Source organism: Anopheles ziemanni, chromosome X (genome assembly GCF_943734765.1).
Source record: "Anopheles ziemanni chromosome X, idAnoZiCoDA_A2_x.2, whole genome shotgun sequence".
In the NCBI taxonomy this organism is placed as follows: Eukaryota; Metazoa; Arthropoda; class Insecta; order Diptera; family Culicidae; genus Anopheles; species Anopheles ziemanni.
The window spans coordinates 8634359-8655380 of record NC_080707.1 but is presented as its reverse complement, the minus strand read 5'-3'; the positions used below and the strand labels follow the sequence as shown (position 1 = coordinate 8655380).

At 50.2% G+C, this 21022-nt stretch overlaps 2 protein-coding genes across 2 annotated transcripts; both read left to right on the top strand.

Moving 5' to 3' along the window:
• Positions 1–1607: 1607 nt before the first annotated feature.
• Positions 1608–12361, top strand: LOC131290946 (transcription factor mef2A-like). Its single transcript, XM_058320136.1, has 7 exons — positions 1608–2979; positions 3852–4122; positions 4228–4323; positions 11275–11446; positions 11516–11683; positions 11750–12098; positions 12174–12361. The coding sequence occupies exons 1-7, from the start codon at positions 1608–1610 to the stop codon at positions 12359–12361; spliced, it is 2616 nt and encodes an 871-aa protein (XP_058176119.1).
• A 1157-nt stretch (positions 12362–13518) lies between these two features.
• LOC131290979 (nose resistant to fluoxetine protein 6-like) lies at positions 13519–18040 on the top strand. Its single transcript, XM_058320170.1, has 6 exons — positions 13519–13539; positions 14299–14437; positions 14860–15226; positions 15847–16135; positions 16753–17860; positions 17943–18040. Exons 1-6 carry the CDS (start codon positions 13519–13521, stop codon positions 18038–18040), a joined length of 2022 nt encoding a protein of 673 aa, XP_058176153.1.
• The last annotated feature ends 2982 nt before the right edge of the window (positions 18041–21022 follow it).

The following is a 21022-nucleotide window of genomic DNA, read 5'->3' as shown; positions in this document are numbered from 1 at the left end:
AAAATGGAAAACCCTTTCCACCTGCAAGGTTTTGCTTTAGTTTTATGTTCTGTTCTTTCTGCTGGATGCCATTCGCCCACCTTTACACCCACCGCTCTCCTCTCCCCTCTGTGCCTCCTAGAAAGGAACAGGAGGAGGGAGAGGGGGGGGAAGCGTGCAACAAAACGATAGCGATTTTCCACCATCCGAAATAAACAAAAACGACCAGCAAAGAAGCGAACAAAACGCTAAACGATGGGGAAAAACTACCAGTCGACTACTGGTCGAAGAAAACTGTTACTTCAGTCCCTGTCAGGGCCGTGTAGGGTCGGTGGAGGTGGAGGTGGCTCAGCGATTGGGGGAAGGAATGGCAGAAGATTGGGGTCATGTCCTGAGGGTCGCGCGAAGCCCCCGGGGTAAGGGTTCGGGTTTCCCTGTTCGTTCGCTCGTGCGCGACCGATGATCAGTTCGAAGGCGCGTATACCGAGGCGCACACCGTCACGGTTCACCGAGTCGCACCGGGGGCATGATGTATATATCGGTTCGGTGACGGGTCCACGGGGTCCTCGCTGGTTTCTCGCTCGGTCAGGACGAAAACCGAACGGAAAGGATTGGAACGAGACGGCTAACGAGCCACGTTGCTGCTGCTGCTGGTGTCTGAGTACTGGAGACGTACCACTGGTGCCACGGCGCGGGCCGGAAAAGGATAGGAACACACATCCTGAGCTGCCCACAGCCTCAGCAAGTGGCGTGCGCTTGCGTTTCCCACAGTATCCTTCGAGTCCACGAAGGGGACGGACGCGCCAACGGTTGGTCGCAGCTTCAAGCACACTGTAGGTCTCTGATCGCAGATTTCGACAGGCAGGCACAGCAGGCGTACTCAAAGCCGTCGTTCGCCAACTCCAGCGAGTCCTGCGAGAATCGATTTTCTAAGTACATGCCGGACGACTCCGGTGGCAGCAATCAGTGTCGTGTGGAGCGCACTCTTGGCATCTCTGTGGTTCGGTGATAGTTCAGGTTCCAATATCAACGATATTACGCCACCGTTTGGACGCGTACATGGACCAACAATTATGCTGTCGACTATCCCGGCGATGAGCTGTGGCGACAAGCTAGTGCATGATTCCAGCCTAAAGAACGGCGCATCCTCCAACTGGACCTGCTGAATCCCAAATGGACTCACTCTCCGAGAGCGGAGCCATCTTGAAAGCCATCCGAGGGTTGGAGCACAACGCGGCAGAACAATAGGGCAAAAATCAGCGACAAGAAAAAGAGAGAAAGCGAACAAAACAGAACGAAGGCGAAAGAAAGAGCGGGTGAGCAATAATGGGAAGAGAAACAGGTGCGAGTGAGAAGGAGTGAGTGAAAACTCTGCTGACGTGCACAGGTGCCAGCAAAATAGTGGTCAGCAGCAGGACTGCAGAAGCATACTAGAATCGGCTACTGCCAGGAAGTAAGGACATACCAGAGTTCTAAGCAGTCGTCAGGAGTAATTTCATTCGTGTGCAATCATAAGCCTTGCTGCAAACGGTGCAGTTCGTGCTAAGTTCTCGTTAGTTAACTGCGTCATAGGCGTCAGAGGACCTCTCCCAGTGGTAGTTTGGGCGAACATTGGATTGGAGGGCACGATGCAGCGCTCCAGTCCACTGTACGGTGGACCTTCGGTGACCGCGCCACCGTTGTTGGCTCCTCTTAGCAATGCCGAGCAGCAGCAGCAGCAGCAGCATCAGCACTACGAGACAATGACACACCAGCAGAATCAGCTCGGCAGTCCTCCGCATGGCCGAGGTACACTAAAGCGGAAGCTGCCAATCGTGGAGCTGGACAGTGCGCGCTACTCGGCCCCCTATTCACCCGTCACGGATGCCACCGGTGGCGGTAGTGGTAATGGTGGGCCACTTCTGAAGACCAAACCACGCAAGGAGTCCGCCTCGACGTCGGGCGGATGCAGCAGCGGCGTGGAGCTTCACGAGTTCCCGGCGTTCGGGCAAGCCTTTCAGGGTGTTTCGGGCATTGGCCAGTTTTACGTGATCGGCCCGAACGACACGAACAACAACGCGGCGAACGCCCTGACGCTCGCCGGCGACGGTCAGCAGCATCTGCACGCGCACGGCCAGGACCATCCGGACCATCACCATCAGCTAGCGACGTACATCTACGACGTCCCGACGGTCACCGAGCAGCATGTGGACGATGCGACGCAGGTGATACCGATTACCGAGCACCATCTCGTCTCAACCGTGCCGGTCTCGGACGTGGTGCATCACACCAACGGTATCGTGCTGACCGACATCAGCTCCTCAACCTGGACCAGCACGGCCGAGCTGCTCGATCTCGACCGCAAATCGACTGCACCGACCCTACCGACCAACGTCCACCAGCATCGCTACTCCATCATCAGTACCGAGCACCAGCACCATCACCATCATCAGCAGCAGCAGCAGCAGCAGCATTCACAACATCAACAGAGCCACCATCAAAACCATCAGTCACATCACCAACACCAGCACCACGGTCATCAGCATCATCAGCAGCAGCAGTGTCTCGTTACCACGCATCACCAACAGCACCACCAGCACCATCATCACCAACAACAACATCACCATACGAGCCATCAATCGTCCGTGCAGCAACTCCACATGCACCATCAACCGACTCCACAACAGCAGCAGCAACAGCAGTCGCCATCTTGTCCGTCTTCGCCACGGCTACCGGCCACACCGACAACCGTCTCCTCCCCGTCGCACAATGTCCCCACGTCACAACACCACAGCAACAATCAACCACCGGTGGGTCACCAGTACGTACCGCAGCAGTACGCTGCCGGCGACGCTGGCAGTCCCTACGGTAGCACCGGCAACAATCAGAGCAACACACCGGGCGGTGCCAGCTGGCCGAACCCGACGGCACAAACCGACGCAACCACGGAGGTCGCCAGCAGCCCTCGGATGGAGCCGGCCTCAGGAGGAGCACCAGTCACCAATGGTAAGGTCACTCTCGGCTAGCCCGGAGATAGGCGAGACAGTCAACCTCTTGGGGTATCTAAGGTTTTGCTACCGATGCGTTCTGACAGTTGCCAGGACCATCTGATGCGTGTGGGGCATGTTACAGTATTTGCATCTGCTCGAACTGCGTCGGATAGGTCCGAGTTCCAAGTGGTTGGGAATGTGAAACTAACACAAAAACAGTTATTCGTCAGACCCTCTCGTCGTCAGAGCCTATGGATGACGAGCGGTTCTAGCAAATCGGGGGAAAGGCACATCACGGCCTGTCACTGTCACCGAGCTGCTGACACCCGCCAGATCTAAGCAAATCGTACAAGTACGAGTTCCCAGACCAGCTGGCGCAAGGTACAGATATATTCTGGGCTCGCACAGACCCCCCCCCCTGAGATCGAAACACCGGAAGTTGTTGCAATTGATGAAAATTGAGTGCAAACATGGTCACGGATACGAGGGTTTCGTTCGCTGTCGTCTCTCGAGGATCTGACCCACGTCCCCTCCGCCCGGTTCCGGTGTTTACCCCGCAGCCCGTGATGAAATACACGATCCGTTCCGGGCATTTATACGCTGTTCACGCTCCGTTGCCGCCCTCCCCCCCACGGAGTCAGTGGTGTGTGAAAATATACCATTTAACTGGGCACATGTTCGATGCGGAATTAGGAACCCTTCATTCTCGCATGCACAGGGGAAATGGTACGCAACAGCGTTACCGGAACCGTGTCAAGTACCGGAAGCACGGCATTTTTTTTTTTCTTCTACCCATCCGTATCTTTCCTCGCGCAGGCTAATCGTTTGTCCTTGGTATTATTTCTTTCTGTTTTTATTGTATTTGCCACCGCCCTCCGCCCAACCCCGCGATCCGCGATGAAGCGTCCCAAACGCCGGACACGCCCGAGGACTGCAAGAACCTGTCGTGGCTGCTGAACTTCAAGCTGGACGACATACCGAACCTTTCGCCGCGCTCGAACAGAAAGCAGCGCTCGAAATCGAATGCTGCCGGAGGCGGCCAGAGCCAGAGTGCGGCTGATGGGTCCACTGGCGGCAACGGGAGCCTCGGGAGCGACCACGGCGCCGTCGCCATCGAGGAAGGTGATCTGAACGTCGGCGAGAATGTGACCATTGAGAGCAGTACCGGCAAATCGTACGTATGCCAACCTTATGCCCCCAATCCGCCAGGAAACCAACCGAGCCATTTGCTCCAACTCGCGCTTTCTTGTTCAATCTCTTCCGAATCCCGCACACCCAGACCCAAGAAACCGCCCTTCACCTACACCGAACTGATTGAGTACGCGCTGGAAGAGCAGGGGGACCTCACCGTAGCCGCCATCTACCAGTGGATTTCGTAAGTATTCCGCGGCCGTTGTTAGTAGTAGTCGGACGACACTTCCGGAACATGCAGGTATCTTCCATTCGGATAAACACCTTCGCCAGACTGTGAGACTTACCCACCCCAAACCCCATGCAAACAATCAACAAGCGTTTCGGGGCAAACAATCGTGCCAATCAGTTCTAGTCCTGGGCTGCAGGACTCCAGGGCAGGTTCTCCCACGGGCGTTTTCAGGGGGCGCATCCGGACAAGCCCCGGGACCCTCCAGGAGTCCGGAGCTCTTCAAACAACAAACACCGAGCGCTAATCGCTTCCCGACAACGCCTTGCCAGCGGCGGACCGCAAAGCGGCACAATATTTACAAACAATAAACAGTGTGCGTTCCGGCAGGCAGGTTGTGGGGATGGCCTCTCGCTGGCGAAACGGCGGCATTGCACGAGCTGCAAGTCAGGGTTTCCACTTCAGTTGAACGCAACTCGTGCTCACACGCTGAAGTCTGTGGGCAATTATACATCCGCCCATTTTTGCGACACATATTGTCTTAGTGCCTAGTTCCCGAGTTTCTAGTTCTGAGGCTTGTTGTGGTCTTCAGAGCCACCGCGACGGTCCGCGTATCGAAAGGAGGAACGAAATTCTCGGGCGAACCTGCTATCGAAAACAAAATGGCAGCCTTGGAAGGTGCTGCCGAACCTGCAGGTAGTGAGTAGTTGTGTGAGTGTTTGGGTACAGTTTTATCACCGTATCGTCCAACCGAAAGGAGGAACACCTAACGGTACACAACAGTGTTTGCCATTGGACCACTCGCACGATTGGTCAATCGCTCCGTACCGCTCACTCTCTCTCCCCTCAGTTGTGGTCAGTCGAAATGGACATTTTGCTATCCACAAAAACAGGAAGGTGCTTGACCGCAGACCGCAGAACGGACCACCTCCCTCTCGATAACAGAGTTCCAGTGCGCAGGTCCTTAGTATGCGGTACTCTCATCCCATCTGCTCGGCTGCCAGAGCGGGAAGGCCCGATTGGGGTGACCAGACCCCTTTCCTCCACCTCCACCCCCGAAAGAGTGCCACGGCGCATGAAAACCATTTTGTAGCCTTTGCGTAGGATGGAACAGGGGTTGCCTGCTCTAACCGCAATCCTATGCGGGTTCTTGCAATCCACCCCCGAGCCTGGGAGTTGGAGGCCATTTTCAATTTTCCACACGGACTGTCACCGATGTAATTGGCTAATGCGCATCCAACAATCGATGGATGGAAAGGACGCGTTTCAAGTAAAGTAAAGAGGTTATGTTAGAAGCTGCATGAGTTCCGAAATTCGGAAGAGAAAAGATATTTCTCTCTCGTCTAAATGCAGAATTGTTCAATTATACTCAAATATTACAATGCAATCAATTCATCAGTAAGGATTTTCAGGTTCTAAATAAAACAAAAACCTCTAATCCTCTAATGCCACAGATCTAGGTGACGAAAACAGGTTGCACACTCAGGCTTTAAACAAAAATTAGCTTATTTTTGAATATGTAACCCCACCTTTGGATAACACAAAACCAGTTTTGCAAATATATTAACTACATTTCTACCTTTTAAAGATTTATTCCTGGCAGTAGATTTAAAATTGCCACAAAATCCTTGAAACGCGATAAGGCTTTCAAATTATTAGGTAGTGAGGAATCATTAATTTATCGCAGTGCTTCACAGAAAAATCAACCAAAATTTCACAGATTGACTTAATACTCTCTCCTCTATTACGAAGAAATGACAAAAGGACATTTAAATTCTAGATTGTTGTACAAACGAAGATTTTCAGTAGCACTCTTTTCCGTGCGTAATGTTGTTGTTGTTGAATTTACCCAAAATCTTTGATTTAAAGAAAATCATCATTGCTATCGGAGCTATTTTCACATTCTTTTTGTCACTTTCATCGACATATCAGTTCTCTTAAGTTAACTTTCAAGAAAAGTATCGAGTTCAATTTCATCTAGCTTTTGATTGGATTTATTACCAACTGTGTGAAAATCTATTTTGAAATTGTTTTGTAAATTTCGCTGAGCTTTCAACTTGTTTAGTAAATATTGCAACTTCTTAAGTTGCTAAATAAAAAATAGACGCATGCGATCTTTCATTGCAATAAAATGAAATATTACACTTCTGCTGAAACTGACATGTTTCGAAACAATCAATAGAGACGGAAAAGGACTCGAAAAACAGGCGCTCACACATGAACCGAAACCGGATGACCCACTCTTACGAGGAAACCGAATCTTCCGGACCCGATAAGACTCTATTCTCGAGCTTGGTCAAAGATACGGCGAAGAAGCGCTTCCGTATGCGGTTGAAAAACAAACAGTAGCATTCCAGGCCAATTGTAGCAATCCACACAAACCGTTTTTACGATTTTCCCCGCAAAGTAAATTACAACAAACACACACACACACACATCCCTGATGTGACAAACAAGTGGTGTGTGCGTGCCGAGCAGTCCTACTACGTGGTTGCGTCAAACTAATCTTCATATTATGACAGTTTTATATACTGTCTACCGCTGCCCCGACCCCCTTCTCCCCAAGGGGCTTGGAAATTGATTTGGAAAATAGCATTGCGTCGGTGGATTCGGGCGGTCGGCGCGGGGTGGAACGCACGCGAAAATGGCAGATATTAATGGCGCCCTCCCCCCCCCCCTTTCCTCGAGGCACCCTTGCCCAGTGTGTGTGTGTGTGTAGTATGTTCACTGCCGTGGACGCGGCATGTGACAACATTGTAGACAGGGAGAGGATTTATGCAGCCAGTACGACAAGCAGTAGGGTGGATGGAGTGGTGTGGGAGGGTGGGGCACTTTAGGCGAATGAGGGAGTGGCCCCCGTTTGCCCGTCAGGCACGAGACAACGCGAGCGTGGCGTAGTAGCCCACCGTTTTTTCCCATTTCCCGGTGGTTGAGTTTTCTTTCTTCCCCCTCCCCTTGTTCGTCATTGAGCCGAATGGGCGGGTGGGTAAGAGTGGGAGGAGGCATCCCGGCACCTGGGTACGCAGGACGCAATTCTACTCTACGCTGGGCGCAACTGTCACGGCATTAAACATATACAACTAGAGACCACTGTTTACGACATCGGCGTGAAGTTGCACTTTGGTTCATGTGTAATTTCCATGCCAAGCCCCGGGGAGGGGGGGATGGTGTGCGGCCGGGGGTCGTGATAACACATCGCGTCGACTTAACAATGGCCGCGCTGTCGTCCAAGATGGCGGAACCCCAAAGTCGGCCGTAAAGTTTTCGCGGTTTTAGATGGTTGGAGGAAGAGGAACACAAGGACGCCGATCATGATGTGCATGACAATGATGATGGCAATATGCTTGTGTGCGTGTATGTGTCCCCGGGTGAATGATTAAACGATAAGACAGCTATAAACTGCTATATAGATATCAGAACCTAAGTGAATCCCCTACAATCAGGTTGCTTCTTCGATAATGATAACTTGATTTCCTCTTGGAAAAAGCCTTCCACCTCACGGGAAACTCCAACCATTCGTTGGAAGCATTAGGGAAATGGCAGTGTGCTACACCTCAACCTCCCTACTCACTCGCCGGGCATCCCCTTCGGATATCGCAAATGTCGCACCGAGGTCTGGTCCGGGGACTGGTTCCTCCAAAAAGCTCGGGTGAAGGTGCATGTGCACGGGTCGACGAACATCGATCGATCATAAATCGAACCGAACCTTGCCCGTCTTGCACCTGTGCGCTAGTCGGTGAAAACACCCGGAAGGTACATTTACCTCGTCGACCCCTACCCCCCTACTTCCGGTTGTGCCTCAGAGAAAGACAAAAACGAAAGGCACCCTCGAAGAAATGGAATGACAATCATCAGAACAGAGTGTTTGTGTGTAGCAGAAAACAGAGGGCAGGTGCAGGTGGTACTGGTGCGCCACCCTGCTCAGGTCATCAGGTTCGGTGCGCGTGCAGTATCGGTTTTATTGAATGGTCCCCCAATTTAACGGATGAGTGGACATGAGTGTGAGAGCTACTGCCAAGGGTCCTCCGATGCCAGCTGCTTGTGCATGGTGCAAGTTGGCAGGGTCCGCCGATGTGCCTACCATTGGAGGTCAACGTGTAATCGATGCGTTCCGGATGATTGACTTCACAGGACCCGCGACGCAACACGCGGAAGTACTTGGTACCAACATTGTATAGCCCGGTGGACTACCGCAGGAATGGAAGACGTCCAGGCACATCTAGCGAAACTTTCCGGCATCGACAACATCGCCTGAAACCCATTCGGTGGGCAATCTTTCGGCGAATAGCCTCCCATCAGCAATGCAGCAGCAACTGCATCACATTGTCCGTCAGGCGAAATACACCACTTTCCCTGTGGTGTTCCCCGAGGTGTAGCCAGGTGTAACGCTGTCGGTGAGGGGCACACATCCACCCGAAAAAAAAAACACCCGGAACAACCTGTGAAACGTCAATCGGGTATTTGATTTATACCGTTGGCGTACCATAGCGTACCCAAACAGCCCCCTTCCCGTGAGTTCGCGTACAGCTCGAGCTATGAGCTTCATATAAAGAGACCTCTATCCTCTCTACAGCCTTGCCATAAGGTAGCACGAAATTGTTCCACTCCTACCGGAAGGGACTGAGCAGTAGCTACATTGCCACCAGAAAATAGTACACCATATGGAGGCGCCGTCATCGTCGTCGTCGTCGTCGTCCGTGTCCGTGTGGATGAGGTCTTATGTAACGGTCCGGTTCGGGTAGCAGGAGCTGAGGAGTTCCGGGTTTGCTGTTCGGGGCACCCGGTAGTGCATGATTTATCCAATGATTTATGACAGCCGCTTTCCGAGGGGTGCCGAGGTGACGTCTTGGCTGGGCGGGCGGACGGATGGGGGGGCAAGATTTATAGACCTACCCTGCACTATCTGCAGGATGACCGTGCCGTGTAATCCCGGGTCGTTGCCAATCGTGGGGAGTGGAACGTTTGGCAAATCCTGGACTGATTCGTGGATGATGGATGGGTGGCTTGGATCGAGGACTACACGACCATCGGGTGGTTATAACTATCAGGCATCGGGAAATTCCTCAGTCAGGGATGATCTATGGATGAACGGGAGCTCCTGGGTAGTGTCCCAACAGGGGAGTGATAAATCCAAGGCGCAACTCTATATAATAGCTTTTCCTTTGAAAGCTCTCCGGACTAAGAAATGATTTGAAGATTTGCCAACTTTGATGGGTGTTTTCGACAAACTCAGCCAAACACATACACACACACACACACACCTTAATATGCACCAAGTGGTGCGGCAGAGAAAAATCGATGTCAACTGCTACGTTCTACGTCGGAGACCTTGAGCGGTTTATTATAGGCCGCTCGTCACCAACTCTTCTTCTGCAGTTGAAATGTAAATTGAATAACAACACCTTGCTGATGGCTTTACTTAAAAGAGATCCGTCAATTAGCTAACAATTCGGTGTGCAATAAGTATGGCGTTCTTTACTGATTCTCTGGTATGAATCCAAATGGTTTCGTGACAGTTCATATCGTCCGAAACTACGATCAACCCGCTCAAAAATCAATCGATGTGTTATAAAGAGATGTGCTAATAAACCGTTCTAGTGTGGCTGGCACTGGTAAGAACTGGGCGAACGACGACATTCTCCGGCGTGAAAACCCCGGGTTGTAGAGTTTGTTCGCCAACCGAGTCGAAAGTAAACGCACTCCGCATCGCCAGCGCCAGGCGGTTTGGTGGTTGAGGCAAAAAACAGGCTGGCTGGAGAAGGAGGGAAACAGGCACGAGCTGGTATCCAAAACTCTCCCCTCCATTATGTATGCTTCTAATGCCACCATTTTCCACCGGGTTTTTCTCCACTGCGCCATTCCACCGTTTCTCCCTGATTCCCGAGCGCAGTGACATTCGCCAGCCCCCGGGGGGGGGTGGAGAGAGAAACGGTGCGAGTGGTGGGGGGGAGTGGAGGGTTCGGAGCGGAGAAAATTGGGCCGACGAACCCCCACCCTTCCCCGTGAATCGAAAAAAAAGCAAGTGATTGAGGTGAAGGAAACGAACGGCAAAGGCACAGAAGCTAAACTTGAGCAAAGAACTTGGACCCTCGGGTGTTGGTTCCATTCCTTCTTAGTAAAAAGAAAAAAGCATACTAGTAGCACGAGCGAAGATGGTGCACCCGTTCTCTCCGCTGGCGCTATGTGTGTGTGTGTATGTGTGTGGGTGTGTCTGTTTTCTTTTTCTTTTCCTACAACCGGAACCATCCGGACGGTGGAAATCGCGGCGCAAATGTCAAACGCCCGCAGCCCACGGACAATGACAAGGCGCGGTGCACAGGAAAAGCAAAGAAAAAGGAGGGAGGGAGAGGGGGGGTAAGGGCAGCGATAGAAGCAAAACAAAGAAAAAACGCGGACGCGGTAAAAAAAACAACCCACGAAACCCCGTTAAAAAGTTGGAAAAGCGCCCGAAAAGTTACAACTTTAACCAGTCGGCCATTATTGGACCCGTACACGGCGGAGAGGAAAGGCAACCACGGGCTGGGGGTTTGTGACAGGAGGAAAGTTAGGCGGTTTGGGAGGCGGATGGGAAGGCAAGGAAGTTGTCGAGGGAAATATTCGCTGGAGCCAATGGAGGGAAGCCACTAGCGCTTACCGTCTCCTTGTTGGAAGTATTCCTTTGGTGTCAAAGCAGTCTATACCAGATGAGCATACCTAAACGCAGGATATGACCGTGTAAATAGACAAAGAGAGAAACTTATCTTTTAAAATTCTTGTTTTGATTTGAACCCTTAACAAGGATTGGAATCGCAAAAGGTTGGATGAGTAAGTAAAGGAGTTACTAGTCATTACAGAGATCTGAATTCCTGATTGGGATGAAAATGAAAGCGTCAAACGTCAAGAGTAGCAGATACTACTAAAAAAATGGACGAATATATCGCTACAATGTTGCACCTTCCTAACAGTAGTCAATCCTATCCGATACAGGGATCACTTTCCGTACTACAAATCTCACGACGACCGTTGGAAAAACTCCGTTCGGCACAACCTGTCGATCAACCCGCACTTCCGCAAGGGTCGCAAGTCGTCGCACGGTTCCGGGCACCTCTGGACAATCTCGAGCCGCAACTCGGAGGACAACTTCCTCGCTTGGGAGCACGTAAGTAATGACCTCCTGACTCGCGATTCATGTCTCGACTGACTGATATCGGTGTTCGTCCCTGTGCAGAAAAAGCAACGCTTCGAGTGGTTCTTCAAGATGGAGGCGAACGCGCGCGTCCGAGAGCTGGGTACGACCGACTCGATGACGGACGACGAGGTGGCTGCTGCCACGGCTAGCCTGGCACAGTACGCCCCGAAGTCCCCTACGGCAGGACCCGGTAGTCCGGTGTGTCAGGTAGGAGCGGGTTCGACCGGGCGAGTGCCGGCTGCAGATACTCACCTTTCTCTACCGCCATTGCAGACCCTTGAAGCCATAAATCCCGCTGCTTCCGAACCAAATCATCACCTTCCAGTGCAGACCACGCTACAACAGCAGCAGCAACAGCAGCAGCACCACCACCATCATCAGCACCACCATCAGCAACAGCAGCACGCACATCAACAGGGCCCGCAGCAGATCGCGACCACGTATCAGCATACGCAGACACTGTACGCCGACATCATCACCAGCGCGCAGTTCGAGGTAACTGCGACGTCGGAAGAAATCAAACACGCTGAAGAGGACACACTCAACGGGTTCCGGCGAGGGACGGAGATACAGATCGTGCGCCCCACGCAAACCATACAGACGTACGAAATGTTGGATACAGGTAGGTACCCGAGAACCCTCCCCCGAAAGTAGCCCCAGAGCTGCACTCTAACAGTCGATTTCACCAAACCCGCAGAGTATAGCATTGCCGACTACCTGAACCCGGTGCCGAAGGAGGAAATCGTGCAGGAGTGCGGCCTGCGCTCGGTGGCGCTCGATCCGGCCGAGCTTGGCATCAACATTCCGTCGGCCACCGGCCAGGACGAGGACATCCTGTTCGACGACTTCAATCTGAACTACTTCGGCAATAACATCATGACCTGACGTCGTGCTGTCCCCTTGCATCAGCAGGAGGCGGAGGAGCAGGACCAACACCAGCCGTCCGAACCGACTATCCTGACCGTCACGCCAGTGCTCGAACCGTCAACGTCCTGTCTGTCGCTGCCGATCGACGGCACCGTCCACCAGATCGTCGCAATGATCCCAGCCACGGTGACCGGACCTGGGACTCCGTCGATCGTGCACCTGCACCAAGGCAGCGGTATCCACTAGCCTCTGGCGTTTTAGTCCTAGAATCGACATTAGGCGCCCTTACGTAGGCAGGCGTTAACTTCAACTTATCATTTCAAGACTTTCCCAAAACCCAAAACAACCACGACGCTTCAGCTACTACTACTCCAACAGTGCGCTGGATGTGTGTATCCAGGGGTTCTCTTGTTTTGCTTTCGTTTCTTTATCCACCGAGGTCGAGCCTCAGAACCGTGAGTGTGTACATTTGTGAGCATTGCACGCTGGTGCTGCAAACGGTTGTTAAATACCTACATGTACTAGTCGATAATCAAAGATGGCGCCCCAGTTGCAGCGCGCCGCAATAGGACTAACTGTCGGTGACGGTAGAATAGTCCGTCTCATTTATGCGATGCTAGTCAAAACATCCCTTACCAAGTCCAAAGCAGACGGCCGACGAACTAGTCCAGCTAATATTGTATAAGAACTTACCGACTACAGCCTCCGACACAGGTCGCTCAGTGCACTCAGCAAATCCAACCAGCATCTCTACGATTTAAGCCCATTCGTGCCATTTTGCAACTCCGTGACGGTGAACCAATTCCAAGAGTCAAGAACTCCAGTCGTGTTTGTGTGGACGTGTGTGTGCGTGTGTGTGTGTGTGTGTGTGCGTGTATGCCACCGGTACACGGAAGTAGAGCAGGTCCGGCGGTCACCGTAGTACCGAGGCTGGTTCCCCCTAAAATGTTATCGGTTTGTACTCCGGGCACCTTACCGCGATGCAAAATCACCTACAGTACCACAAATCTCTAGCGAAGTAAGGATTTTCTTCTGTTCCCATCTATCTAGTCATCAGTTTGTGTTTATAAATCGATAAACCACCCTATCAAACAAACTAAATAATGTGTATCATCGTAGTTTGATTGTTGTTTTCTTTTACGAAACGTCCTCAAATAATAATGAAATCTAAGGCAATGACGTACGGCAGTCTCTGGGTAAAGATGTTCCTGCTTCAATAATGATCTGATGACACTCCCTCAACACAAGCAGATAAACATAACCGTAAGATCCAAAGACTTCGTTTAACGCTTGGAATTGTTTGGTATTTACTGGACTACTTTCACATAGTATAAGAGCATATAGGTCCTGTATAGGTCCAACTGACTTCCTAAATGATTTTCACTACAAACCATCCCAACAACAAAGGCGGAGTTTAGCTACGACTGTGGAGCAGAATCATAGTGCACAATGGAAGATAGAAGCGGGTCAATGAAATCCATGACGCCAGCCTTAGAGCTACAGCTGCCAGGCTAAATGCTATAAACGCGTGAACGGCATCGGTATCGGGCGCATGCAAACCCGGCAATATATTGGAATACTACACAATCGAGATAAAGCGGCGATTGCGAGATGGCTGTTGGGTTTACCGGCTGGGAAAAGCAGCTATTCGACTTCGAAGGCCGTTATCTGCGCTACACTTGACCATTGAGGCTCGAGACATCGAGTTGGCGTACCGGGGCGGGAGTTTCAGAATGAGAACGAACCTCAAGCACCGCACAAGTATATAAAACTCCCGTCGCTTCACTCGAACCAGATCAGTAGGTGCTTAGGTAGTGATACCGGGTGGGTGCTTCTGGTATTTTTCGAGCAAGACGCAAACCGAACGCACCATGCGTCACCAAAGGCTGCCCCGGTTGGTGGCGCTGTTCGCTGCGATCGCAGTCGTTTCATCGCTGGACCTCCCCCCTCCACAGTTAGCCACATTCGCCGGAATTCCGGCGGAAATTCTTCAATCAGCCAACACGAGTCTTTTGAGCGACGGGACGCACTGTGAGCACCAGTTCCGGGCGCTAGTGATGGGACTAAAAGCGAAAGAGTTTTGGTCAATCGAATGTAAGTAGGGGTTCGTTCGGTTCAGTAGACCTTCAGTGTGTGTGTGTGTTAAAAGACTTTGCATACCGATGGTGTTCGAGAGCTTTCGCTTCAAGATCGGATTTCCTCCAAGTGAGCAAGTGAGCCCAGGTGAACCAGAAGGCTGCGCCTAAATCCAAAGTAAACTGCCAAGAAGTTGACGAGTGTCGTCGGCATGCTGAAGTTGGGACCATTTAGTGCACAAGTGCCTGCTTCAAGTGGTTCAAGCACGTTAATCCAAAGCAAGTGTCGCTATTTTTACAACCGCACATATAGGCCACTAGAGACTTAGAGCGGATTTCAGCCCACTTGAGTGAAATACCATCGCACTTATCGTACACCTTGTCGACACTACCGTTCAGCGACATCTCTCACCATCATTATCTCTTCCGTTTTGTTCCCAGTGGTCGACTCGTGGGGCAAATGGCCAGCGGGTATCTTCGCCGGCAACCTGTACGAGCTGGGACACTACGACCAGTGTGTCGACCTGTGGCACAATGCCGGCGGCCTTGCCGGCGCGATCCAGGGGCGCTACTGCTTTCTCACCGTGCCACTGAAGGGCCTGCTGCCCGCGTCGGTCCACCAGCCACGTATCATGCCCGGCACGTCCGGAGACCTCTGGGCTGCCCGGCTCGGTGCGTGCATACCGGCTGCCTGCACCGCTGACCACTTCCTGCAGCTACTCAACCGAACCGTCCCGAACCTGCCTGACGTCCGGCTGAGTTGCAATCAAATACCCGAACCGCTAGGTGGCTCCCAGGCCGCAGCTATGTAAGACATCCTCACTTCAGCTGTGCGACTAACATTTAGATCCGTAGATACGAATCTCCTTAACCTTTTGTGATTTATGAACCTCCATCAACAATAATGACTCATAAATCATCGATAATTTTATGACACACTGACCAGTCATGAATCTCCAATGAACCATGATTCACGAATGATTCTTGAATCGCCCAAAATTAATGTACATAAATGATCTTCAGTAAATTTAGCACCTATCGATTTGACTAATTATCTAGATAACCTGAGCTTAATGAAGCAACGTTTTTTGTACGCAAATAGTCTTAAGATTCCTGAGAAAATGTTTCCGAATTCATTAGTATTTCGACAAGAGACACATAAATAAGATAATCTTTCACACGTCGGAGCATCATGATTCGTTACAGATTCACGAATCGTCGGTGATTCATGAATCTTGAAAGATTCAAGATTTGCTTGTGATTCGCAAATCGCGGATGACAAATTCGTGATTTGCCAAAGGATTCCAAAACTCATTCAATCTGAATGAATCTTCCATAAACGATTCCTATAGATGAATCTGATCGATGGATCCATAAGGAACATCTCTAAGTCCTCACACCACCATGGGTGTTTTTTTTTCTTTGCAGTGCGTTCTTCGCCACGATACTCCTGCTGGCGCTTGCCAGCACGCTGTACGACGTAGTGGCCCGCTGCCGGCGGCGTAAGGCCCATCCGAATCTGGTCATGTTTTCGCTCGTCACCAACGGCCGGAAGCTGCTGGCGACCGTCGACCGCAGCCGGCCGGACGCCGGGAAGTCCAGCACGATCGATTGCATCAACGGAATACGCGTGATTTCGATGGTTTGGGTCGTGTTCAGCCACAACTACACCCGTATCGGGATGGTGCCGCTCATCAACTCGAAAGTCATCGGAACGGTAAGTTTCCCAGAATCGTCCATTCAAACACAACGCAACAAACATACTCTCAACAAAGGTTTGTGACTGCCAAGATTTGTTGACTTTTGCTACATTATCTGAAACAGTCTAACGTCACAAATACCTCGAGAGAAGCTACACAATTCAAACAAAACTTAGTGTTACAGCGCTTTGCAAATCATAAAACGTATCAAATCGTTGAACATATGTAAAATGTTTAAACAGTCTGTTTGTGGTACAATAATAATACCAACATTTTTGATAAACAGCTTAGGACGACCTCGTCTTACAACAAAGTATAAGCAAAGGATGAGCCATTCATTCAAAGATCACTCGAATCCAACACTTTACTTTGGTTTTAAAGATACCTAAATATGTTTAAAAAAAAAGATGTAAAACTTATGTCAATATCCTAATAGTGTTTAGGTACATTTGGGAGGCCGTCCGATAATGTTATACTCGATGAAAGAATTGGAAAAGTTCACTTCAATTGAAAGATACACACGATTGCATTGGTGTGATGTAGACAGTAGTACTAACATAATGTGAATGTAGTTTGATTACTTCAATACTATGCTTCATGGTTGTTGACGCGTGTTGTTCATTCCTCATTGCAGTGGCTGAAGTCGTACCACAGCGTGCTGGTCGTCGCCTCGACGGTGTCGGTGGATTCGTTCTTCGTCATCAGCGGGGTGCTCACCTGCTGGAGCTTGCTGAACGCGCTGGACAAGAGTGGCAGGCTCAACCTGCCGCTGATGTACGTGCACCGCTACCTGCGACTCACGCCGGCCCTCGGTGCCCTCGTGCTCTACTCGGCGACGCTGATGCGCCACAACGGCTCGGGCCCGTTCTGGGACAGCGCGATGACGCTGACGTCGGGCCACTGCCGCTCCTACTGGTGGTCGACGCTGCTGTACGTGCAGAACTACGTGAACCCGCGCGAGCTCTGCCTCGGCCACACCTGGTACCTGTCGGTCGACATGCAGCTGTACCTGCTGGCCCCGCTGCTCATCTATCCGCTGTGGCGCTGGGGCCGCCGGGCGCTGCTGCTGGTCGTCGCCCTCGCCCTCGCCTCGATGGTGACAGTGCTCGTGCTGTTTCTCGTGTACGACCTGCGGCTCTCGTTTCTGGCCGTGGACGACAACCGCATCCGGCACGTGCACACCTACTATCCGACGCACACGCGCGCCGGCGCCTGGCTGGTCGGCGTGGGAGTCGGCTACGTGCTCCAGCGCACCCGCAAGCACTACGTCCCGCTCGCCCGGTGGGCCGTCGCACTCGGCTGGACGCTGGCGGCCGCCACCATGCTGACCATCCTGTTCGCCGACCATCCGCTGCAGCAGCCCGATTACGCCACCAACCCGCTCGTGGCCGACGCGCTCTACGAGGCGCTCAACCGGGTCGCCTGGGCCGGCGCCGTCGGCTGGATCGTGTTTGCCTGCGTCAACGGGTACGGCGGTCCGGTCAATCGGTTCCTCGGCGCCACCATCTGGCAACCGCTCGGGCGCCTCTCGTACTCCATCTATCTGCTGCACCTGCCCATCCAGCTCATGATGGCCGGCAGCGCCCGGCTGCCGTACTACTTCACCGACCTGCACGCCGTGTACCAGTTCTGGGGCGACATCGGCTTCACGCTCACCCTTGCCCTTGCCTGGGCGCTGCTCTTCGAGTCCCCAATCATCGGCCTGGAGCGGATGCTGTTCGGAAGAGGCAAAAACACGACCGGTAAGTAGATGCCCAACAGTCCCTTCACTACTTTAAGCTTACCTATTGCTGATGCGGTGTCCTAAAATCCATGCCTTTCCAGAATCCCGCACCAAGGAGGAGGAAAGCAATCCGACGCCGGACAAGCAGGACGTCCTACCGAAGACACTTTCGCTAACACTACAAACGGCGCGCCTCTAACAACAACAAGCACGCAAAGCAAACAAACGAACAAAAACCGAATCCAAGACTGCCGCGTTTTCATTGTCTTCACACATCTAGTGTAGGGAAAAATTAAACTTTATTCTGACGCTATAACAGTAATATAATATAGTAATGATAATAATAATGTTTTGATTTGCTTTTGTTTATGTATATGTATATATATATCTATTACGACTAATGACACACAGCATTAAGGTTCTTACGTCTTTCGTTTCTTAGTCCTTCTATTGTATTTGCCTCATATTTCCTCCGGCGGCTTTTCCCTTACTGTACTAACTACATCACGCTTAACCCTCTCGCTCGATTCCCTGAAAATACCTCCAACGCTTCCATCTCGGTTCCTACACTCACACCGCTAAGTGCTATCATAAGAATTTTCTGACAAATTACGCACAAAAATAATAATAACAAAAACGGAGAGTTGGCACACACGAGCTGCATTCCTCACGGTTACAACTGCGGCTTGCATTTAATTATGCACCCGTACGCTTCGGCGTTTGGCCGATCTCTGACTCGCAGGCTTTCGCATTCGCCGTACCCCGTGTGATCCGTTCCGACGGCAAACGGGTTTCATTTTTTCTTTGTGTTTGCTTTTTTTTTTCTTGTTTTACGAGTGATGATTGTACGCCTCTAAACCCGTTCTAAGCTAGTGGACACTGGCAGTCCGAAGCCAGGCGCACCGGGGACGGTATTACGGTATGGATTGTATTCAGTTTGTGCTTTTCTGTTTCACTGCGGTTGTAATTGGTTCATGGGGGCAAAACACCGTTCGGTTCCACTATTCTTGCCTGCCTACTGCTACATACACCGCCGTTCTGGTTCAGCTTAACGCTCTAAAGTTTACAAAACTAATTAATACAGCCCTAAAGTATGCAACTAATAAATACTGCCTCACTAAATATTCGGCGCATAGCACAGAAGTCCACGGCGTACAGTATGTTGAACCTATGATTGAGATAAACAGATGCTACTAGCTGATAGAATATTTTATGAAATAAATAAAGCAACTCCAGAGCTAACCTAACCGATCCGGTGGTGCGATTCGTTTCGCTCGAGACGTTGCTGCCCTCCCATTAACCTAACCGAGTTTGCCGGGTTGGGTTTAATCAATCGTACCGGGTCGTCGATTACCGAAACCTCGATGTATTTTAACTCATTACATTACCCTCCAACATTAACCTAGCGTGGAAACCTGCCGGCAACCATTGCAACCATTGGTTTGATTTTTCCCTGCTCTCTGTTTTCCACGCGCCTGCAACGTGCAAGATATCACCTGTTCGTAAGGCTCACGGGCTGTTAATTTGTTACTGCTATCAATCAATGCAAGATGTCGTCCTCTGCCTTCGCAAGAAACTGCGGTCTTCTCTCGTTTCCATATCGTTTGAAATATATCTCTGCCATCAACAAACGAGGACTTTCTTTTAGATCTTTTCGATATCCAACGTTCGTCCAATCTCGGCCGATGGATTACGCATTACATTGTGCCACACGCTCCTAACACGTTGATCAACAGCTCTGTTTGTAAATAACATATGCATTTAAATTCAAATTGTGATTTTCATAGCATTTCATTTCCACGTCCTGCGTCGTCCTAACTAACACTAAGGTTAAAATATGGCAGTCTGCGGTGTTATAATGTTTAGACCTTCGGGTTCGACACACGGAACACTCAAATGCGACCAACAACGGTGACGACGCTGAGATTAGTCTAAGGGGCGTACAACGAGACACTGTTTTCGATCACGATGCGCATCTTTGTTCGTCGATGTATGGCAATTTATTTTATTTTTATTAATTTATCTATTATTTGTGTTAATATTTAGTTTTTGAAACAGCAGTGAAAGTGTAGATAATGTGAAAAATGTGGTGCTGCAGATGTTTGTTCGCGTTCCCTTACGTGCATTTTGATTTTCGATGTTGAAAAAAGACAAGCATAGAATTGGAGAGTTTCATTCATTACATGTAGGATTTGGTTTCACCATTTCTTCGTTTAAACGTATTTTGCACTCACGACGTTCGTCCGCGCGGGAAGCGAATTAGTCTTAGGCTTTGGCAATGAACATTTGTTTTCATTCCAAACGATGCATATCCACTCCACTTATCTAGGTTTTTATTGAATAGTACGATACCTAACCAGGTCAACGATTTGCACATTTCTGTTTGCACGCATACTCAAAGTATACAGGAGAAATAAAAATTATAAACATCATTTACGAAGAACTATGAAACGCATTTAGCATTAACGAAAAAAGCAAACAAAAAACAAAAACTAAATACTTGGAATCACCTTGCTAATAGCAAACGAATAAATGACTTAAACTATTCGGTTCTGTTCTTTGTCTAGGGCGAGATTTTTATGATGCCGAACGAAAACCGCACTCAGCGCAGTAAGCAGGCACCCTGTAAAACGTAATGGTGTATTTGAAACCCTACAGTTTTTGGTAGTTCGCTTTCTGATGAAGAAAAGAAACTCGCTTTCGATCAACTTTGCATACGTAAGCTTATAGAAAAGTATAAATTGCAATAAAAAAGAATTCAATTGCCCCTTCCTTGCGATTGTAAATATTACTATAATAGGCATTTGTTGGGTGTCTCTTATTCAAAGAAATCTTAGCATTGAAAATGAAATTTAACTGCATGTCTAAGATGAGGAGAAGAATTTCTAATTATTACACGGAAAAGCTCCGTTTCGAGCAACTGAAAACGTTAACTTTAGTGTAACTCTATATAGCAGGGATTGGCACACGTTTTTCGAAAAGGGCCAGAAGATTAAAGAGAAACCGAAGGCGCGGGCCGGATACTTTAAACGATGCTTCAATGTTTTCAAAGTAATACCCTTTGTAATGGAGAGTGGAACTTTCTAAAACGCAAAGTTGCATAAAAAGTGGTAAAAACTAAAACATTTAAAATGTTATCGATAAACATATAACAGGAACACCTCGTTAAACAATTATCATC

Coding starts and splice junctions, on each gene's coding strand:
- LOC131290946 (XM_058320136.1), top strand. CDS start 1,608: ATGCAGCGCTCCAGTCCACTGTACGGTGGACCTTCGGTGACCGCGCCA. Junction 2,980..3,851: donor CAATGGTAAGGTCACTCTCG/GCTAGCCCGGAG, acceptor TCCGCGATGAAG/CGTCCCAAACGCCGGACACG. Junction 4,123..4,227: donor GAGAGCAGTACCGGCAAATC/GTACGTATGCCA, acceptor CCGCACACCCAG/ACCCAAGAAACCGCCCTTCA.
- LOC131290979 (XM_058320170.1), top strand. CDS start 13,519: ATGACGTACGGCAGTCTCTGG. Junction 14,438..14,859: donor AGAGTTTTGGTCAATCGAAT/GTAAGTAGGGGT, acceptor TTTTGTTCCCAG/TGGTCGACTCGTGGGGCAAA. Junction 15,227..15,846: donor GGCTCCCAGGCCGCAGCTAT/GTAAGACATCCT, acceptor TTTTCTTTGCAG/TGCGTTCTTCGCCACGATAC.